Source organism: Tachysurus vachellii, chromosome 9 (assembly GCF_030014155.1).
Source record: "Tachysurus vachellii isolate PV-2020 chromosome 9, HZAU_Pvac_v1, whole genome shotgun sequence".
NCBI lineage: Eukaryota > Metazoa > Chordata > Actinopteri > Siluriformes > Bagridae > Tachysurus > Tachysurus vachellii.
In genome coordinates this window covers 103,746-126,764 of record NC_083468.1, presented here as the reverse complement: position 1 = coordinate 126,764, position 23,019 = coordinate 103,746, and the positions used below count along the sequence as shown (strand labels likewise).

Here is a 23,019-nt window from a genome sequence, read left to right as displayed (position 1 = left end):
CAGAACCCAATCAGCAATGTGTCTGGCTGCTCCATGGCTGAGAAATGATAAGTGTTGGTATTAACACCTGTATCGGGGCTGAACACTGCCTCTAATCAGATATATAAAGGATACGAGTCAGTTTGAGCTGAACTGCATCCGTCCAGCCTGACACTGATGAGGGATAAATGCCAGTTAGAAAGTCACTGGAGATTTTTAACATGATTGGAGACGTGATGAGGCGCAGCGGCTGCTGTGTGACCTGCGTTAGTCTCGATACACTGATAAAATAAAACTGTGTTCCAGGCAAAACACACACCAGAGCTTTATATTATATAACAGCCAGTTCTTCCAGGGTTATTAGACTAAAGAGCTCTACTGAAGCTCTGCTACTGAAGATCTGCTACAGGGGATCTGCTCTATGTCAGTCTGGTTAATGCTGGTTAATGTTTAGAAAAAACATTTCTAGCACTTTGATCCGTTGAAATCCTCACTATGTCCCAGCAGTTTCTGATTTCTGATTGGTTTCATAGTGGTAGTTAGAACAACTAAAGAACCTTCAGTTTCATTCAGTGCTTTATCCTAGTCAGTGTGGTGGTGGGATCTGGAGTCTATCCCAGGAATACTGGGCATCTAGCAATAATACACCCTGCATTGGACATCACTTACCAACACATTCACACCTAGCAAGCAATTTAGTGTAGCCAATCCAGGTACTGGCATATAGACCCCGCAGAGCCTGGGAGAACATGGGCACCAAGCTGCCACCATGTCTACATGCCTGAGTAAACAGAGCTAATGTGAAGAAGATATTTGCTTCTGCATACGGCAGCAGAAACACTGACCACTAAAATCTCACTCGAGGGAACAGAGACATTTCTCCTCATAAGTCTCTGAACTTTGAGAGAAGCACGATGTTTCCTTGAGGTCCATCAGGTAGAACTACAGGCTCTCTGTCACATGCCTGCGGCTTTGAGAAACATGACAATATGATTCACACAGGCTCTTTAATCTCAGGTGACACCTGAGACGGCTGACCTTTTACACCATCAATTCACAAGCAGGATCAGGTGCTACATGCTAACAAGAGATCAGAGATGAGAAATTGAGACGAAACTAGTGACAGTTTATTTTTAGTGATGAAGAAAAATAATATTTCTTCCACAAATTTTGACGACTAACACAAAATCTGCCTGCTGCTTCTGTTCAGGTGATCCATGTTACATGAAATCTCAGTGCCATCTTTTCTTTAGTATTCAGATATTTTCTTACACAACTCTGAAAAAGTACAGCAGCTTCTGAACATGGAGATCTGAGCTAAAGTCCTGTAAAGACACAACACACTTCAGTGCAAGTGATTTTTGTGTTAAGATGTAGAAACAGGGATTATGGGTAATAGTGACTCATATGCTCATATCTCTCTTTATTCTCTCAGCTCTAAACACTCGTCCCCTCAGCGGTCTCTCTTTATTGTCTCAGCTCTAAACACTCGTCCCCTCAGCGGTCTCTCTTTATTCTCTCAGCTCTAAACACTCGTCCCCTCAGCGGTCTCTCTTTATTGTCTCAGCTCTAAACACTCGTCCCCTCAGCGGTCTCTCTTTATTCTCTCAGCTCTAAACACTCGTCCCCTCAGCGGTCTCTCTTTATTCTCTCAGCTCTAAACACTCGTCCCCTCAGCAGTCTCTCTTTATTCTCTCAGCTCTAAACACTCGTCCCCTCAGCGGTCTCTCTTTATTCTCTCAGCTCTAAACACTCGTCCCCTCAGCGGTCTCTCTTTATTGTCTCAGCTCTAAACACTCGTCCCCTCAGCGGTCTCTCTTTATTCTCTCAGCTCTAAACACTCGTCCCCTCAGCGGTCTCTCTTTATTCTCTCAGCTCTAAACACTCGTCCCCTCAGCAGTCTCTCTTTATTCTCTCAGCTCTAAACACTCGTCCCCTCAGCGGTCTCTCTTTATTCTCTCAGCTCTAAACACTCGTCCCCTCAGCGGTCTCTCTTTATTCTCTCAGCTCTAAACACTCGTCCCCTCAGCAGTCTCTCTTTATTGTCTCAGCTCTAAACACTCGTCCCCTCAGCGGTCTCTCTATTCTCTCAGCTCTAAACACTCGTCCCCTCAGCGGTCTCTCTTTATTCTCTCAGCTCTAAACACTCGTCCCCTCAGCAGTCTCTCTTTATTGTCTCAGCTCTAAACACTCGTCCCCTCAGCGGTCTCTCTTTATTCTCTCAGCTCTAAACACTCGTCCCCTTTAAGTTAAGTCTAAGTTAATCTTTAAGTTAATTAGAGAAAAATCTCAGCTTCTTACTGAGAAACACAAAGAAGTGTAAACTCCTCTGTCCTGAAGATGTGGAGAACTTCAAGTTCCAGCTTCACCTCTGAGACATAGAGCTCACAGTGGAGACTCCTTCAGCACATCATACACACACACACACACACACACACACACCAAACAGAAAAATTATCTGTTGCTATAGAAACCATAAGGTATCAGAGCGAGTACATTAATATAAAGCTGTGATGTTCAGCTGCTCTACTGTCAGAGCTGCTGTTCTAGAGAATTAATCAACACCTGAGCACCAATCAGAGTCCAGAACTCAGTCATGTAATGATGTAAGTTAATCAACACCTGAGCACCAATCAGAGTCCAGAACTCAGTCATGTGATGATGTAAGTTAATCAACACCTGAGCACCAATCAGAGTCCAGAACACAGCAGCAGTTCTGTGGTGTAACACATCATTCTGAAATGAATTTATTAAATGTGTTTCCATCTCAGTGAAATAACAGATGATCTGTTGTTCTTTTTGTTATTCAGTACACATTATGTACAGGTGACATGAATCTTCTAAAATATAAATCAGCTCCTTCTCCAGATCTCAGTTAGCTTTAATGTTACAGCTCCACTGGAGCGAGTGGACAGAGAGAAGTCCTTACTGTTCTGATGTACTCAAAATGGCCGTCATCCTGCTGAGCTTCAAGCGGCTGGTTGTTGAGCTGCCAGAAGAAAGAGATGTCCAGCGATGGGTCATGTGTTGTTTTACAGCTGAGCACCACGCTTTCCCCCACCGTCACCTCAACACGCTTCGGGCTCAGATCCACCCTCATGGCCTCTGGAAAGACAAAAGCAGACTAGAATGTATCACAGAGTTAATGCGTTAACATCCGTTTCCATTCATCTCCCTAACAATGGAAGCCTCGTCGGCTAAAATTCTGAACGAGTTTCACATTAGAGGATCAGTGATTTCCCACAAACTGCCCTGAGAATTTAATCGTCCTGTAAAGCAGCTGCTCTCGACACTTGACACTAAATCTGCTGTAAGCTCTTTCTCTGTGGACAATCAGACATTTCTATTATAAAGCCTGTTGTGAGCAAAGTGTTGAAGAGTGAAATGAACAAACACAAGTCTGAGCTTTATTGACATTTTGTACAGTACTGAACCTTTAACCCAGGAGTCTTTACAGCATTGCATTAAAAATGCTCTTTATTACTTTACACACTTCAGTAAATGAAGTTGCAATCAGACGCGGCCGAGGAAACGGGTAACAAAGGTGAGTCACTAACCTTTCACCAGCAGTGAACTCGTCATCTCGGCCAATCCAAACTGATTCTCAGCGCGACACACGTAGCTACCCTCATCCACACGGCTCGCGTTGATGATCTGCAATGTGCTGTTACGCAGAACCACAACTCTGTTAAAAATCAGAAAGGTGTGTTTACGGGGTGAGAACAAGGCCGTGGACACAAGGTTAGGGACACAAAAAGGTTAGTTAACAGTTCTAACTTTTTGAATTGGACCTGATTTTTAACTCTGAGTAGAATCTAAACTCCCCTTGTGACCTGGAACAACACTGAATAACACTGAACAACACAAACTGACTCTGAACAACACAAACTGACTCTGAACAACACAAACTGACTCTGAACAGAAAGTTTATCAGTGTTTGTTTTGCTGTGCTTTAATTTATAGAACTGATTTAGAGATAAAATTGTCAATAACGGTTCAATCTGCTCATTTTCTATGCTAATGAACAGATCATTGAGGATCAGCACAGATATTTATCTACTGAGATTAGATCATTTATTTATTTTAACAGATTTAAAGTTTACAAAGTTAAATCTTCTTTAGAAAAATAAGTTTAAATTGTCCAGTTTGCACACACACATAACACACAACACACATAACACACAACACACACATAACACACAACACACATAACACACAACACACACACATAACACACACATAACACACAACACACATAACACACAACACACACATAACACACAACACACATAACACACAACACACACACATAACACACACATAACACACAACACACATAACACACACACAACACACACATAACACACACACATAACACACAACACACACACACAACACACACATAACACACAACACACACACACACAACACACACATAACACACACACATAACACACAACACACACATAACACACAACACACACATAACACACACACACACAGAAACACACTCTCAAGTATACATACACACATTAACAGAAATAGTGACATCACTGAGAAGAGGAGAGGAAAAGAAAGGAAGATCTTGGAAGGTCACCTTCCCTGTTTTCTATTTTTCCTTTAATTGCACTTAAAGTTGTGAGAAGGAATTTTTCACAAAGTAAATGCTTATTAAAATTTATTCTCTCTTATTTCTACCATATTACATCATCTAATATTATTCACTTTATGCCTTTACAAAGCAAGTGTTTATTCCTCCTCTCCCAGGATGAGGTTATGAGAACTAACAGAAAGAGATAAAGGTGTGAAGACGTTTATCCTGAAATTTGAGCAAATCTAAAAGCAGCAGAAGAAAAAGTGGACAAAACAAAACCTGAGAGGAGACAAAGGAGGAGACGTTGTGGAGTCTGGCAAGGAAACGCAAATCAACCTTCCAGATGTTCACTTAAACGTCTCCACAGCCTTAAAAATTTATTCACATTCTTATTTTACTCAATATATGAAGACAACTACACGGATTCGTCCATTACAGAGAGATGAATTACAAGACAAAACCATGATGCTGTTTATTTTTATGTTATTTTGTCTGAATCTGAGACATTTATGGCTTTAGGATTTGAACAGTAAGAGCTTCTTCCTTTCACACTGATGGGATTAATGACCTGTGTGCAGGACAGTAGAGCACTGAACATCAGCAGAAATCCATGTTCATTATAGAGCTTTGTTCCTCACTGCAGGTGCGAGTGGGAGATAAACGGAGCTGCTGTTCCTCTCAACATCCACTTCTTTATTTAGTCTCTCAAGTCCGAACCCTTACTGACACCGAACCCAAAACCTTCCTGACACCGAACCCTTATTGACACCGAACCCTTCCTAACACCGAACCCTTCCTGACACCGAACCCTTATTGACACCGAACCCTTCCTAACACTGAACCCTTCCTGACACCGAACCCTTATTGACACCGAACCCTTCCTAACACCGAACCCTTCCTGACACCGAACCCTTCCTAACACCGAACCCTTCCTGAAACCGAACCCTTCCTAACACCGAACCCTTCCTGACACCGAACCCTTCCTAACACCGAACCCTTATTGACACCGAACCCTTCCTAACACCGAACCCTTCCTGACACCGAACCCTTCCTAACACCGAACCCTTCCTGACACCGAACCCTTCCTAACACCGAACCCTTCCTGACACCGAACCCTTCCTAACACCGAACCCTTCCTGACACCGAACCCTTCCTAACACCGAACCCTTCCTGACACCGAACCCTTCCTAACACCGAACCCTTCCTAACACCGAACCCTTCCTGACACCACTGCTTTATTACATTCATTTTCTTTAATAAAAACACAAACAGGACAATAATTTGAAATCAAAAGCATTCTGCATTCTGATTGGTCAGAAGCTGTTGAGTATAAATACTCAACTTTTTTATTTTTTTTTAATTTTATAAATAAAATAAAAATTATACGATTCATACAGATTCTAATGCTGGTTTTAACAAAAGTCCAGTAAAATGTTATTACCGCTATTGTTTTTATTCATTAGCGGTAATAACATTTTACTGGACTTTTGTTAAAACCAGCATTAGAATCTGTATGAATCGTATAAGTTTTATTTTATTCCTAATATTTAACGAAACAGAATTAAAGCTTCAGCATTCAGACGTTTTTATTATCTGATTGATGGAGGAATAAAAATCATTTCTACACCTGGTTTAACGAGGTAACAAACCTCCTAATTACAGACACAAAGCAGAATGAACAATGAAGGACCCCAGAGTAGAGAAACACAGGACATCACTTTAAAGTATAATCATTTCATAATTAATAATAATGTGTGTATGTATGTGTGTGTGTGTCTGTATGTGTGTATGTGTGTGTGCGTGTTTGTCTGTATGTGTGTGTGTATAGCTGAATGTATGTGTGCATTTGTGTGTGTGTGTGTGTGTGTGTGTGTATGTGTGTTTGTATGTATGTATATGTATAGCTGAATGTATGTATGTGCGTGTATGTATGTGTGTGTATGTATGTGTGTGTGTGTGTGTGTGTGTGTGTGTGTGTGTATGTATAGCTGAATGTATGTATGTGTGTGTATGTATGTGTGTGTATGTATGTGTGTGTGTGTGTGTGTGTGTGTGTATGTATAGCTGAATGTATGTATGTGTGTGTGTATGTGTGTGTGTATGTGTGTGTGTGTGTGTATGTGTGTGTATAGCTGAATGTATGTATGTGTGTGTGTATGTATGTGTGTGTGTGTATGTGTATGTATAGCTGAATGTATGTATGTGTGTGTATGTATGTGTGTGTGTGTGTGTGTGTGTGTGTGTGTGTGGGGGGGGGGGGGGCTTCTGGCCATTTTGCTGAACCATTTTAAAAGCCCATGCATGTCACAGGGTCTATTTCTCAGAATAAATTGCTGCTTTACAGCTCCAGAGTCAGCAAAAAAAAAGCCAGTAAATAATATGAGCCGCCACTTGCAGGCACACACCATGTGATAAATATTTGGAGGGTCAGAGACTAAAATTGTGCAGCACAGGTTTGTTGAGATGTAGGAATGTGTGTGTGTGTGTGTGTGTGTGTGTGTGTGTGTTTTAACAAATGAAGCAGCATCTTCATCTCTCATGGAAGATGATATAAACAAGTGAGTCCCAGCTGTGCTTGTTTTCTCTGCGTGTAAAATCCTCACTCACTTCACTGACTATATGAATCCTGCCCACATGGGTGTGTGTTAGTGTGTATATGATCTGCCCACATGGGTGTGTGTTAGTGTGTATATGATCTGCCCACATATGTGTGTGTTAGTGTGTATATGATCTGCCCACATATATGTGTGTTAGTGTGTATATGATCTGCCCACATATGTGTGTGTTAGTGTGTATATGATCTGCCCACATATGTGTGTGTTAGTGTGTATATGATCTGCCCACATGGGTGTGTGCTAGTGTGTATATGATCTGCCCACATATGTGTGTGTTAGTGTGTATATGATCTGCCCACATGGGTGTGTGTTAGTGTGTATATGATCTGCCCAGATATGTGTGTGTTAGTGTGTATATGATCTGCCCACATATGTGTTAGTGTGTATATGATCTGCCCAGATATGTGTGTGTTAGTGTGTATATGATCTGCCCACATATGTGTTAGTGTGTATATGATCTGCCCACATATGTGTTAGTGTGTATATGATCTGCCCACATATGTGTTAGTGTGTATATGATCTGCCCACATATGTGTTAGTGTGTATATGATCTGCCCACATATGTGTTAGTGTGTATATGATCTGCCCACATATGTGTTAGTGTGTATATGATCTGCCCACATATGTGTTAGTGTGTATATGATCTGCCCACATATGTGTTAGTGTGTATATGATCTGCCCACATATGTGTTAGTGTGTATATGATCTGCCCACATATGTGTTAGTGTGTATATGATCTGCCCACATACAGTATGTGTTAGTGTGTATATGATCTGCCCACATATGTGTTAGTGTGTATATGATCTGCCCACATATGTGTTAGTGTGTATATGATCTGCCCACATGGGTGTGTGTTAGTGTGTATATGATCTTAAGGACATATGAACCTCTGATTCACTTATTAGGGACAAATATAAAAGAGTTATATGAATAAAACTTTTATTTAGTTTAACTTTTTAGTTTTCTCGTATCAACATAGCAAGCAACCCAGATACAATCTGAATCTCCAAGCAGTTGTCAGTGACAGATGGACAGAGAGAGAGAGAGAGAGAGAGAGATGGACTGCAGGTATAAATGAGACCGTGGCTGTAAGTGCAACCTTTGTGTCCTGTGTTGAATATCAAATGGCTCTCAGTCGGAGAATAAACTCCATCCTCAGGCTAGAAGTTGTTTTTATAACTCAAAGTGGATTCATGACTTTTTCAGCCACGTCTAATAAGTGAGTGATGTTTCTGCAGTGCATCAGGTTTGTGTGTGGAATTTTAAGCCCTTATTGTGAGTGCTGCTTTCCTACAGAATAACTCATAACGTGATCAAACATGAGGAGCAGCACAGAAGATGGAGGTGTTCGGACCTGAAGAGTCTTATTGTCTTTGTAGGCAGCAGCAGGGTTTTAAATCTAATGCAGCAGGAAGTCAGAGGAGAAAAAGCAGCAGTTCCAAGGGAGAGTTTATGAAGACTAAGGACAAGTGGAGTTACTGTTTCTGGATTAGGTGTAAAGATTTAAAGGCTGTCAGTGTGGTGGAAAAGCAGCCAGGAGTCGAGCCTTAGACAAAATGAGAAGCTGAACAGGAACCTAATTGGTCTCTCTGGAAAGAGAGAGAATCAAAACCTTGTGAAGCTCTACAGGAGAAACCGGCAGCTCAGAGCGAGTGTGAGGAGAATCACCAACATCAGATCAAAGCTTTACACAATGTTCAGAAAAAGTGCTCACAGAATATTTAACACAAACAAGACCAAATTGTGAGATCTGCAGAACTACAGAGCAGCTCAGTCATGGTGGAATTCAGAAGGTTCATTATCCATCTTCTTCTTGCTGAGAACATTAGTTTATTGCTCCATTTTACTTTGCATTAGATTTCAGCAGCTTTTGTTTATAATCTTCATAAAGTTTGGAATCAGACAAAACCACGAACTCGCTCTGAGAAAATAAAACTAAATAAAAGTCAAATCAACAGTAAAGTGTAAAAAAAGATAATAAAATAAACAAACAGCAAGAACTTCACATTTAATTCTATTGGTTAGAAGTGATTAGTTAAATAGATAACAGTTTTAGTTTGTGAAGGTCATGTGACACACCTTGTCCAATCAGAATAGAGCATGTGATGTCAGTAACACTACTGAACACCTTCATCTGAGAAGTGTTAATAAACGTTATTCTCTCTCTCTCTCTCTCTCTCTCTCTCTCTCTCGCACACACACACACACTCTCTCTCTCTCTCTCACACACACACTCTGTCTCTCTCTCTCTCACACACACACACTCTCTCTCTCTCTCACACACACACACACACACACACTCTCTCTCACACACACACACACACACTCTGTCTCTCTCTCTCACACACACACATTCTCTCTCTCTCTCTCTCTCTCTCTCTCTCTCTCTCTCTCTCTCTCTCTCTCTCTCTCTCACACACACATACACACACACACACTCTCTCTCACACACTCTCTCTCTCTCTCTCTCTCTCTCTCTCTCTCTCTCTCGTGCACTTTTCTTCCTGCTACACATGATGGACAGATTCAGACTTGTGGTGTTCAGTTAATAACCTGTTAATAATAAAGGTTTTTCAGATACAGAGATCAATTTAAAACACGTTAAACTCAAGCAGTGTGATGAAGAAGCTGAACACACTGATGAGACTCACACACTCCTCGTTGTCATGGTAATGTTGAGATGACATCCTGCTCCATTCACACTAAATATGACATGATAATAAACACAGGTTTCAGACTGTGTTCAGCTCATTAGGAGTCTGTAGGAATTCAGTTTTTTCCCTGAAATAGGGCAGATCGATAATGTATAAATCCTCAGTGTTGTTTTCTGAGCATGGACAAACACTTAGCAGCGTGTCCACAGGCTCAGGCTGTAATCAGCAGCGTAAACACTGATTAAGAAAGTGTTCAGCACAAATGAATGTAAATGAATGCACGCTGATTAACACGATAAGCTGAGGAGGATTTGTGCATCTCAGACTCGACTCACCTCCGGCTGCTCTGGATTTTTCTGTCTCCTTTCCTCCAAGTGATTCTGGGTTTGGGTGAAGCTCGAGGTCGACACTCCAGAGAAATGTCTTTACCCACGGTGGCAATGATGGTCGCTGTGTTAGAGCTGAACACAGGAGCTGAGGCTGGAGAAAAAAAACAATTACACACCATTAAGAAGATCATTTATCACCATTTACTCCACATCACATGACTGAGTTCTGGACTCTGATTGGTGCTCAGGTGTTGATTAATTCTCTAGAACAGCAGCTCTGACAGTAGAGCAGCTGAACATCACAACTTTATATTAATGTACTCGCTCTGATACCTTATGGTTTCTATAGCAACAGATCATTCACAGGGACGTTTGTGTATGATGTGGTGAGTCTCCAGTGTCAGCGCTGTGTTACAGTTTTACACATCTTTGCAGTTTCATACACACATACACACACACACACACACACACACACACACACACACACACACACACACACACACACACACACACAGAGGCAAACACACACACACAGGCAAACACACACACACACAGGCAAACACACACACACACACACACAGGCAAACACACACAGACAGACACACACACACACACACACACACACAGGCAAACACACACAAAGGCAAACACACACAAAGGCAAACACACACACACACACACACACACACGTCATCATGTCTAATGTCAACCATAAAACACAGGGCTAAAACTTTACCTAAGCACCAGTACTTGTGTGTATGTTTGTGTGTGTATGTGTGTGTGTTTGTGTCTGTGTATGTACAGTGTGTGTGTGTGTGAGTCCTGTGACTGAACCAAGATGCCAAATAAATGCATAACACTGTGCAAACTTGGAGAGCTCTTAATGTGCACATTCACATAGGTGCTCATAGAGAACAGGAAAAGCAAAATAAAGTGTTTAAAAAACTTTGTGCTGAGGTTATATTTAGATTTATATTTATATTTATATTTATATTTACTGTATATGTAAGGTGTTAATCAGACCCCCTTATCCACAGCAACTTACACTTTGTCTCATTTTTATTCACCTGATCAACTGAGAGTTAAAGGTTAGGGACATGGTTCAGTCCATCACTTGTCCTAAAGAGTAAGACAGTGTGTGTGTGTGTGTGTGTGTGTGTGTGTGTTTGCTGTACCTCTGTTTGTTACACAGCTCTGATACTGGACACGTGTGTGTAGATCTCTCACATGGTGTTGAATTGAACATAAAATGTGTGAAATGTGAATGCGCCGATTTACCGAGAATCTTCAGCTCAGCGTTGGAGTAAATGGTTCCGTATTTGTTCTCAGCGACACACTGGTACATCCCTGAGTCTCCTGGCTGAACCTTCTGTATGATCAGTTCTCCATTCAGTGTCTGCACTTGACTCTGTGACAAACACACACACACACACACTATTAACATCACACACACATCACACTCAATATCACACACACACACACACACACACTATTAACATCACACACACATCACACTCAATATCACACACACACACACACACACACACACTATTAACATCACACACACATCACACTCAATATCACACACACACACACACACACACACACACACACACACTATTAACATCACACACACATCACACTCAATATCACACACACACACACACACACACACACTATTAACATCACACACACATCACACTCAATATCACACACACACACACACACACACACTATTAACATCACACACACATCACACTCAATATCACACACACACACACACACACACTATTAACATCACACACACATCACACTCAATATCACATACACACACACACACACACACACACACACTATTAACATCACACACACATCACACTCAATATCACACACACACACACACACACACACACACTATTAACATCACACACATCACACTCAATATCACACACATACACACACACACACACTATTAACATCACACACATCACACTCAATATCACACACACACACACACACACACACACACACACACACTATTAACATCACACACATCACACACACACACACACACACACACTATTAACATCACACACATCACACTCAATATCACACACACACACACACACTATTAACATCACACACATCACACTCAATATCACACACACACACACTATTAACATCACACACATCACACTCAATATCACACACACACACACACACAACATCACACACCTCACACTCAATATCACACACACACACACACACTATTAACATCACACACATCACACTCAATATCACACACACACACTATTAACATCACACACACATCACACTCAATATCACACACACACACACACACACACACACACACTATTAACGTCACACACACATCACACTCAATATCACACACACACACTATTAACATCACACACACATCACACACACATCACAGTCAATATCACACACACACCACACTATTAACATCACACACACATCACACACACACCACATGTTACACAACACCACACTATTAACATCACACACACATCACACGCACATCACACTCAATATCACACACCACATGTTACACAACACCACACTATCACACCACAATATCACACCACTACTATCAACATCACTCAACATCACTCAACATCACAGAGGGAAGTCGTGGCCTAATGGTTAGAGAGTCTGACTCCTAACCCTAAGGTTGTGGGTTCGAGTCTCGGGTTGGTCACGACTGAGGTGCCCTTGAGCAAGACACCAAACCCCCCCAACTGCTCCCTGGGCGCCGCAGCATAAATGGCTGCCCACTGCTCCGGGTGTGTGTTCACTGCTGTGTGTGTGTGTGTGTTCACTGCTGTGTGTGTGTGTGTTCACTGCTGTGTGTGTGCACTTTGGATGGGTTAAATGCAGAGAACGAATTCTGAGTCTGGGTCACCGTACTTAGCTGTATGTCACGTCACTGTCACTCATCACACTCACATCACACACTCACTGTCCTACACTGTTTTAATGTAGCACCTGGAGGAACGATCTTTAATTTCACTCTGTACTGCATCAGATATATATATGATCAAAATGACAACTTCTTGATTGTACTTGAATTGAACACATCATCACACAACAAAATCCTTGTGTGTGTGCACCTGTGTGTTCAGCGGTTCTCCGTTGCGTAACCAGTGGTAAGAGGGGCGGGGCTTTCCGGTGGCTCTGCACTCCCAGTGTAACTGATCACCGCTGTCCAGCTGAGAGTCGTTTATCAGACTGATCCACTGCGGTGGCACTTAAAGGGGACACAAAGACAACATGAGACAGTCTTAATACAGCACACACACACACACACACACACACACACACACACACACACACACACACACACACACACACACACAGTACATTTCTAGCTTATCACTTTAATGAGTTTTTTATTCTTTTCCTTTTAATGAAATGACCAGGGAAGTTTTTGCTTTTATATTTAACGGCATCATTTAAAGCTACAATAAACTCTACACACAGTCTGCACTGATTAAACCGATGTGATGTGCTCTAAATGCTAGCCAGTGTACGACACACAGCAATTAGTGCCAATTTAAGTTCAAAAGAAAATATTACTATGACCTTGATTTAGAATCTTAGGGTTTAGAGTTTACACAAGTTTGATCATGATGTAAAAATCTTTAAAATGCAAAATGTACTGGATCAAGTGCTATTTTTAAGCTTTTAAATTATCTTAGCTTTTATGATTCCTTATATTAGATCTCTCTATCCTAGACACTCAGGTGTGAACTCTACTCATGTTATTAACACAGAACAGCAGAAACAAATAAAAGCTAAATAAAACAGTGCAGAAGCTGTAGATATTTCCGGGGATTGAGTGTGAGCTGATTATTGTAGAAAGTCCTGACATCACAACACTGGTTAATCTGAACGTTAAACTGCAACCGATTAATACAGAAAAGTGGGCGAGAAAATCTGTTACACAAAACGTTATTTTAGTGAGAATAGTTAGAACACTTTACTGCTAATCAAGTCTGAAACAGAGATAAGAAGAAAGATGGCATGGATTCATTTTTTCCTGCGAGACGAACAGTCCCATTCTTTCAGCCAGAGTGTGGAACACAATTTATTTATTTTATTTCATCATCTGTCTCTCTGTCTCAGTATAAACAGCTCTTACTGTACACCTGGACGTGTCCCCTGAAGGACGTTCCTCCTCTGGAATTGTCGGCTTTACACTCGTAGCTCCCTGCATCGTCCAGTTGAATGTTGGGAATCTCCAACACGGCCTGAGACTTGCGGAGTCGAGCCTTTTTTGGAATGTTCCCATTGATCTTCCTCCACGTGATGGTGGGAACAGGACTGACAGAGAGACACAGAAACAGACGTATGATAAATGATGACAAAATTCAGATAAAAACGAAGAGCTCTTGCTCATGTAGATGCAACACTTCCTCTCAATGACAGAGCTGAAGCTACAGGCTTTGAGATTTTAATAATCTGCTTTTTGCTCTTTACAAAACACTAATTTCACACACTTTTATTTGCTTATCTAGAGCATCCCTATGAATGAGCTGTTGCTATAGAAACAATAAGGCATCAGATTAATATAAACTAAACAAAAAATACTGTAGTTAGATGTTCAGGACCATTTCCTATTTGCTGGTGAGAATCCTCACTGCTGAAGATGCTCCTGTTTCACGAGTCTTTGGGTCAACTGTAGAGATAAAAGAAGCTCCACGCTCTGTGTCTCGGTGTGTGTGAGGTGGATGTGTGTGATGTGACCCGAGAGTCTGGACCATGTGAAGATAAACTGCTCTGTCTGACAGCATCAGTGCTGCTGCAGTCTGATGCCTCGTCAGCTTTCCAGTGAGAAACATGTGACATGATGTGCAGCTCCAGATAAAACTGAACTGTACAGCAGATGAACCTGATGTCACTGCATCAGACTCTGCATCAGACTCTGCATCAGACTCTGCATCAGACTCAGGACGTTTTATATGATGTAATTTACTAAAATACAGAACTCTAAAATAACGAATTCTAAAATACAGAATCATGATATTTGAACAGCTTTAAACACAACCAGCAGAAGCTGCACACGCTGTGGACCTCAGAGTAAAAAGCTCAATGTTCACCATCACAAATCACTGGTGAACTTTTCTGCCAGTAGAGTTCTTTTTGGTTGATCCGAAGTGATGAAATTTCGCTTCACTGCAAAATGTGCATCGTTATATTTGTTTTATTATTATTATTACTATTGTAATTATTATTATTATTATTGTAATTATTATTATTATAATTATTGTATTATTGTTATTATTATTATTGTTATTATTGTAATTATTATTATTATTGTTGTAATTATTATTATTGTAATTATTATTATTATAATTATTGTATTATTGTTATTATTATTATTGTTATTATTGTAATTATTATTATTATTGTTGTAATTATTATTATTATTATTATTATTATTGTAATTATTATTATTATTACTATTGTTATGATTATTATTATTATTATTATTATTATTACTATTATTGTTATTATTATTATTATTATTATTATTATTATTATTATTATTATTATTATTGTAATTATTAGTGAATAAAGAACCAGGCGACATTTCTGCACTGTCTGGATTTAAACTCTGTCTGAGCGCCGAGTCTAAAGGTTTAATAAGAACTTAATAAGAAGTAGAATAACGTGTGATAAAGTGATAGACTGTAAAATATTTATAAAACGAGAGACTTCACAGATCTCCTCACCTTCAGCACCACAGATATATTACACGAGATCGTTAGCATCAGATGAGAATGTTAATTGAATTTAAATGAGTTTTAATTAGAGCTTTTATAAACAAAGGCTATTAGCTGGAGGTTATCTCAATGTTTCTGAGTCAGGACTGTCACACTGAGTAGAGCTCAGGGGAGGGAGATAATAAATCACACACACACACACACATCAGACACACATCACACACGCATCACACATCACACACATCACACACGCATCAGACACACATCACACACACATCACACACATCACACACACACACACACACACATCACACACACACACACACATCACACACATCAGACACACATCACACACACACATCAGACACACATCACACACGCATCACACATCACACACATCACACACACACACGCATCAGACACACATCACACACACATCACACACACATCACACACACATCACACACACACACACATCACACACACACACACATCACACACATCACACACATCAGACACACATCACACACACACACATCAGACACACATCACACACGCATCACACATCACACACATCACACACACACACACACACACGCATCAGACACACATCACACACACATCACACACACATCACACACACACACACATCACACACACACACATCACACACATCAGACACACATCACACACACACACATCAGACACACATCACACACGCATCACACATCACACACATCACACACACACACACACACGCATCAGACACACATCACACACACATCACACACATCACACACATCACACACACACACACATCACACACACACACATCACACACATCAGACACACATCACACACACACACATCAGACACACATCACACACGCATCACACATCACACACACACACGCATCAGACACACATCACACACTTCAGACACACATCACACACACATCACACACACATCACACATAACACACATCACACATCACACACATCACACACACATCACACATAACACACATCACACACACATCACACAGACATCACACACATCACACACACACACACACACACACACGCATCAGACACACATCACACACTTCAGACACACATCACACACACATCACACACGCATCACACATCACACACTAACACAACTAACACTAACCTAAACCCTAACACTAACCCTAACACTAACACTAACCCTCTGAGTGCTTCTCTCCCTCCTGGCGTTTGTCTCACATTGACCAACTCCATTTATCACTGAGGGATTTCTGGCCAAAACAAATAGAGATTAAAAGCAGTCACAAAAAAAAATGAAGCCTGGTAAGTAAAGAGCTTTTTTTTTTTTTACCTCTCCTCTCTGCTCTCTCGTTCTTTATCTCTTCATCCTGAACTATTTAACAGTATGATTTCAGCAGCTCAGCGTCACTCGGATCCTGACCTTGTCTGAATGACCTGAAGCTTGTGGTAGTAAAAAAAGGTCCAAGTGAAAGAGTCCGAACTTTAAATCGTTTTCATCAACATTTATAATTAATAATGAAGTGAAGGATTTATTATTTTCTCTTCTTTCTATTTTTTTTTCTTCATGTTGTTAGTTGTGTTATATTTTATATCCTGAATGTATTATTCTGTAAAGCTGCTTAATGCCAAAGGCCATAAAGGACAAAGTCTCATTAATCATCCAATCAGCTGCTTTTAAATCAAACAAGATGTATACAGAGAGACAGAAAATAGAGAGACAGAAAATAGAGAGAGACAGAAAATAGAGAGAGAGAAATAGAGAGAGACAGAAAATAGAGAGAGAGAGAAACTTACTTTCCAAGAGCGAAACATTCGAGTCGCACAGTCGCTCCTTTAGCCGTCAGAACTGTAGGTAGAAAGTGCACCTCAATTTTGGGCTCATATTCCCCCATTACACCTAGAACACACACACACACACACACACACACACACACACACACACACACACACACACACAGTTCTCCATTACAGCTTTCACTTCACTCTTCCTTTGAGTTTCCGTTTGTTTTTCTGTATTTTAGCTGAAATATGTAATGATATAGTTTAATGGTGTTGAATTACAGATCAGAAGGTTGTGAGTTCAAAGTCCAGGTCCACCAAACTGCCACTGTGGGGCCCCTGTAAAAGGCCCTTAATTATTAATTGCTCATTTGTAAAAAATTAGTTAAAAAATGTTGCTCTGGCGTAAATGTAAGAAAAACACGTGACGGCTGACTGCACGTTTCTGTAACGTCTGCACTGATGATGAAAGTCTCAGATTCCCTTCTTTACTAATTATCCTGTTAATATGTATGTTATTATTATTATTATTATTATTGTTATTATTATTATTATTATTTATTTTTTAATTATTATGATTATAAGTTCCTGTGTGATTTCGCAGCATAAACACCTGTAATGTTATGATTCATACAGGATGTGAATCAGACTGAAATTTCTCACTCGACTCGTAAAGCGAACATAAGAAATGTGAAAATTGCTTCTGTCTTTCTTTTCTTCTCCTTTTCAATTTCAATCTCCTGCGTGTTAGACATTTGCAGCTCATGAGCAGAGCTCTGTGTATAATCCATTTCCAACATTTTACTATTTGATATTCTCCCCGTATGATATTTAATGTGTGGAGAGACTGACACTGATAGGAAAGAGTCTCAGCTGGCTGAGCTGAAACAAACAGGATCCCAATTTAATCCATTTATTAAGATTACAATGAGGTTGTTTGATGCAAAGCAATTTTCCTTTTCTTTTGTTGTGCCATGCAGAAATAATTAACTGATAAAAGTCCAGGCCTCCATCAGCAGCTCAAAGCTTTTAAAATATTGCAGCTAATGAAAAAAAATCACTTGGCTTCATGTCTAATTTATAACAATTAAAGCAATCCATAACCTTTCTATGAAAACCTCGACCTGGAGCCACGCTGGGAAACAAAAGTGTGTCTCAAACTCAGCCAAGTGGATGATATTTCACTTCACATTTACAATTTTATATGTAGGCAGAAGCTTTCAGCTCCCAAACGTTCTCTCATGAGTTTTATAAATAAAACGATTCAGTTTTCTGAACATGAAGAAACATCTGTGAGGTTCAGAGCATTTTCACACTGAAGACTGGAGGTCATACTCAGGGCTGATTCTAGGTGTGTTCGTGAAACGATTGCATACATTTTCCATACATTACTTATTTATGGAGGTTTGAAACTCTGTGGTGAAGAACAGCACCTTTTGCATGTGACCTACAAACATGTAGTTATTCATTTATAAGTACAACTAATTTCAGAGCTGTACTGTGAAGGTCTGGTTTTATGTTTAGAGACCATAACAAAGAATCAGGACATTAGTGGATGTGCAGCTCAGAGCATGAAGATCTTCCAACAACAATACAGACAGAAACACGGCCATGTGGAGGTGAAACCCACTGAGGTCCAGAGATGGAGCTGGAGAACAGCATCCACACCTCACTGAACTCTCAGTACAAACAGCAACGAGTGTGAAAAAGAAAAAATGTGGAAAAAAAACTTGCTTTAAATTACATTTTCCTTCTCTTCCTTATTTTGTGCTAAATGTGTGCAAACTTCCTGCGCCTTGTCTGAATTTATAACTTTCTGTGAATTCTCTGAAAAGAGATTGCATCATTTTAAAGGACATTCTGAAAGTGAACCATGTTATAATTAATATTTACAGCAAGCTGCTAACATCATGAAGAGAATTCATAAAGAAACGTCCTCTTATAAAGAAGAGTTTTGTGATTGAAAGGAAAAGTTTTATTGGTTTAGCATTCAGAGGAGCAGAAGATGAGGTCTGGGGCATTATGTGAAATTCAGTTGTCATGAAAACGATTCCTGTTTTTCATTCGCTGCAAAATAAGCAGCTTTATTATGTGTGTCTCAGAACCCTGAGAGGAACATCCTCCCTGATTGAGTGATGAATGCTGAAAGCCAGCATTGTGTTTGACCTTCACTTCAGTCCTGACAGATGTAACGACCCGATAAGAATGAGAGCTGAAGCAGACAGAACACACGTCCTCCTGAATGTGAGCTGAAGGTTTCTTTAGAATGACTGTTGTTTCAGCAGAACTCTGCTGTACGATGATAAATCATTAGACATCGAGGTGAGGAAGATTCAGCACTAATCCCGAGTCTGTTTAAGATCTTCACAGTGGTAGAGGGACAGAGGTGAAGCTTCTCTTATGTAGCATTAATTTACATTCCAGCTGATAAAGAAAAGCAGATTTAAAATAAAACTGCAGTGTCCTGTGTCTCCTGTGTCTCCTGTGTGTCCTGTGTCCCCACACTACAAGAGTCATAACTCCAGCTCACACTAATTAATTTAAAAGTTGTAGCTGTAGCTGGATTAATTGTGAGGTGTGTGTGGAGGGCGATACACCCGGCCTTGCATGTAAGCCATTCTGAAGATGAATGTTGTTGTTGATGCCCTTTTTAAACCAGACGCTTTTTCTCTGTTCGAGCAACTAAATCCAGTGAACTCATAATGATCACTGACGCATTTACAAAGGAGCTGCAAAGCTGGAGATCAGCAGAAACATTCTCTATCAGAAAGAAGAGAGGAACAAACAGAATAAACACTGAACAGTTAGTTAGAGCTGATAGTTAACAGCTGAAGATGAAAGTACTGTAAAAGGAAAGCAGACATGAACAAAACCTGAAGCTTTCTTTATGGATTTAATTTCACTGTGCAACCTGATCATCTGAAAAATGATCAAAATTCTTCAGCTTGTCCCTCTAGAGGAACCCATGATGTTGAACCTTATAACAGCTAACAGCTCCAAGAATGATAAAAACAGGAACAATCCACAGGAATCCTGATAAGGAGCAAGGGTCCTTGTCCCAGTGGAGTGAGGAAGATCTCTGGAACAACTCCAGCTTAACCAGCAAGTCTGAGAATATATGGAACGTTCAGCAGAGTTTATTAGTACCAAAGTCATTCAGGCTACTGATGGTTTGAAGGTTCCACACAGAACAGCCAGGGACAAGATAATGCATGTGCTGAGCTGCAGGACAGATAAAGATTCCCATCAGCTACGTTTGTTTTTCTGGGTGACTAACTTCTCCTGAAGCAGCTAAAAAAAGGAAAATATATGTGCTGTTCTCTGACACGTTGCCTGAGAGGCTGTTTACACAAAGTCATTTAGCAGCAGCACTTCAACAACCTGTGGCTCAAACACATCCGTCTGGATTCCACTTCTCCATCTCTCCCTAAATCTGGTTTAGCATGCTAATGTGTTTAGCACTCAGTGCATTTCATGCAACAAGGTCATTTTAATCCTGCAGTTATCCTTTGTGTATGTGTGTGTGTGTGAGAGAGAGAGAGAGAGAGAGAGAGAGAGACAATCCCCAGTGACCTCCAGACATCAGTGATTGTCTCCTCCCGTCAAGGTTCTTTCAGGCAAGCTGCACGCAGATGGAGGATGGTGGGCGATGTCTGACTTTGAGCTACAGGTGATGAGGCTCATGTGTGTTCATATGGTAGAAAAAGGTCTGAAGCTTCAGTGTGAAAGAGTTCGGTTCTTCTGATCGGCCCCTGGGAGAACGCTATAAAAAGATCCAAGGCCTGTTCATGAACAGGACCAGTGATTCGATAAATTTTGCTCTAGAACATGATTTCCCTGGGGGCCACTCACACAGGAGTGCATCGTAAGCAGAGACAGAAGCCCTACAGCTAAAGATAAAACATGTCTCTGTGAAGAAAGCCAAAAAAAAGAACTGATATCTCCTTCAACTGATGCTTTTCATACTTTACAATTCTATTAGTGGTGATGAACCTTTCCAGATGTTCTGTAGAGAAAATGATTTGGTTTGATTTATTATCTCTAAAATGCACTGTATAAACTTTTAGTGTTTTGATTGTGCAGCACAAATGTCCAGACATCCACAAAATTACAAGGACAAAAAGGCTGAGAGAAGAACCGTGAACCTGTGAAGAACCGTGTTGCTGAAGCTGGTCTAGTGAGCAGTAAATGTATATGATTATATAAAATGAAGCAGAGGATCTAATACAGAAGCTGCAGTGTTTTGTGGTCAGAAATTTAGTGTTGCAGCCATTTTTCTTCCTATGTTGATCAACTCAGCTGCAGAATTTGTCTCTGTTTTAGCAGTGTGGAGATTTAATGAGCAAATCAACTGTAATCTTTTTTAGAAAATCAACCTAGACTAGAATGACACGATGGTGATAGGTTAGAGATATCTATATGATTTAAAATGTGGCTGTATATTTGTGTGTGTGTGTGTGAGTGTGTGTGTGTGTGTGTGTGTGTGTGTGTGTGTGTGTGTGTGTGTTTGATCTCACCATCTGTTCTAAGTGTCAGTGGTGTAGGAGGACTCAGGACTCGGGCGTTGGTCACTGTGTTCTTCACCAGGCAGATGTAGCTCCCTACGTCCGAGGGCTGCACCTTGGAGATGTACAGATTCCCTGTCTGCTGTGAGACAAAGCGTCGACTGTCCTCAGCCACAAATGATGGAAACTCATTGAACACCCAGCTGTAGATGATCTCTAAAGGAGGATGGCCAAAGTGCAGGTGAGACAGACGTGAGAAACCCCATGGAGAACCTCGCTGTCCCCTAACAGACTCCCTGGCTTCTCTGATTATAGCAGGGCTTTTAAATGATTAATCCTGAACTGTGAACAGTGTGTAATGTTTTAGTTTATAATGTTCTTTTTTTTTAATCTTTTGTTCTTCAAGTAATACTGCAGTACTGTATAGAAGAGCTGCTACAATATACAAATGTTCTGTAGCTCAGAGCAAGCTGTGTTCTTACTTTACATGTACTGAGGAAGCATTAAAACACACGCCAGAGAAAAATGTTCAGGTCTAAGTGCTTAGTGACTTAAACATTAAACATTAAAAAGCCCTGCAGGATGTAAACAGGATATCATATACACACGGGTGAACAAATTACAAGTACAGGGCGCAAATAAAAGCAACAGCTTGTTTCGAGTTTACAGCAACCACATTATTCAGTCTCTCTGTAAGAAAACATGGGAAAAAAATGATGAACACATTTAGCACGTGTTTAATCCCAAGAGGAAGTTAATAAAGCATC

At 40.4% G+C, this 23,019-nt stretch overlaps 1 protein-coding gene across 4 annotated transcripts in view; it reads right to left on the bottom strand.

The window, feature by feature from the left end:
- Window positions 1–23,019, bottom strand: part of cntn5 (contactin 5) — a 111,086-nt gene that overhangs the window by 20,274 nt on the left and 67,793 nt on the right. For 3 of the 4 annotated variants that reach the window (XM_060878763.1, XM_060878766.1, XM_060878764.1), the window contains exons 7-14: window positions 22,265–22,468; window positions 17,763–17,865; window positions 14,355–14,536; window positions 13,324–13,460; window positions 11,450–11,579; window positions 10,178–10,322; window positions 3,537–3,664; window positions 2,909–3,084 (exon numbers count right to left, since the gene is read on the bottom strand). In XM_060878763.1, coding sequence (XP_060734746.1) covers window positions 2,909–3,084; window positions 3,537–3,664; window positions 10,178–10,322; window positions 11,450–11,579; window positions 13,324–13,460; window positions 14,355–14,536; window positions 17,763–17,865; window positions 22,265–22,468 — 1,205 coding nt within the window. The remainder of the gene's footprint in view (window positions 1–2,908; window positions 3,085–3,536; window positions 3,665–10,177; window positions 10,323–11,449; window positions 11,580–13,323; window positions 13,461–14,354; window positions 14,537–17,762; window positions 17,866–22,264; window positions 22,469–23,019) is intronic. The other variant, XM_060878767.1, reaches the window with a different exon arrangement.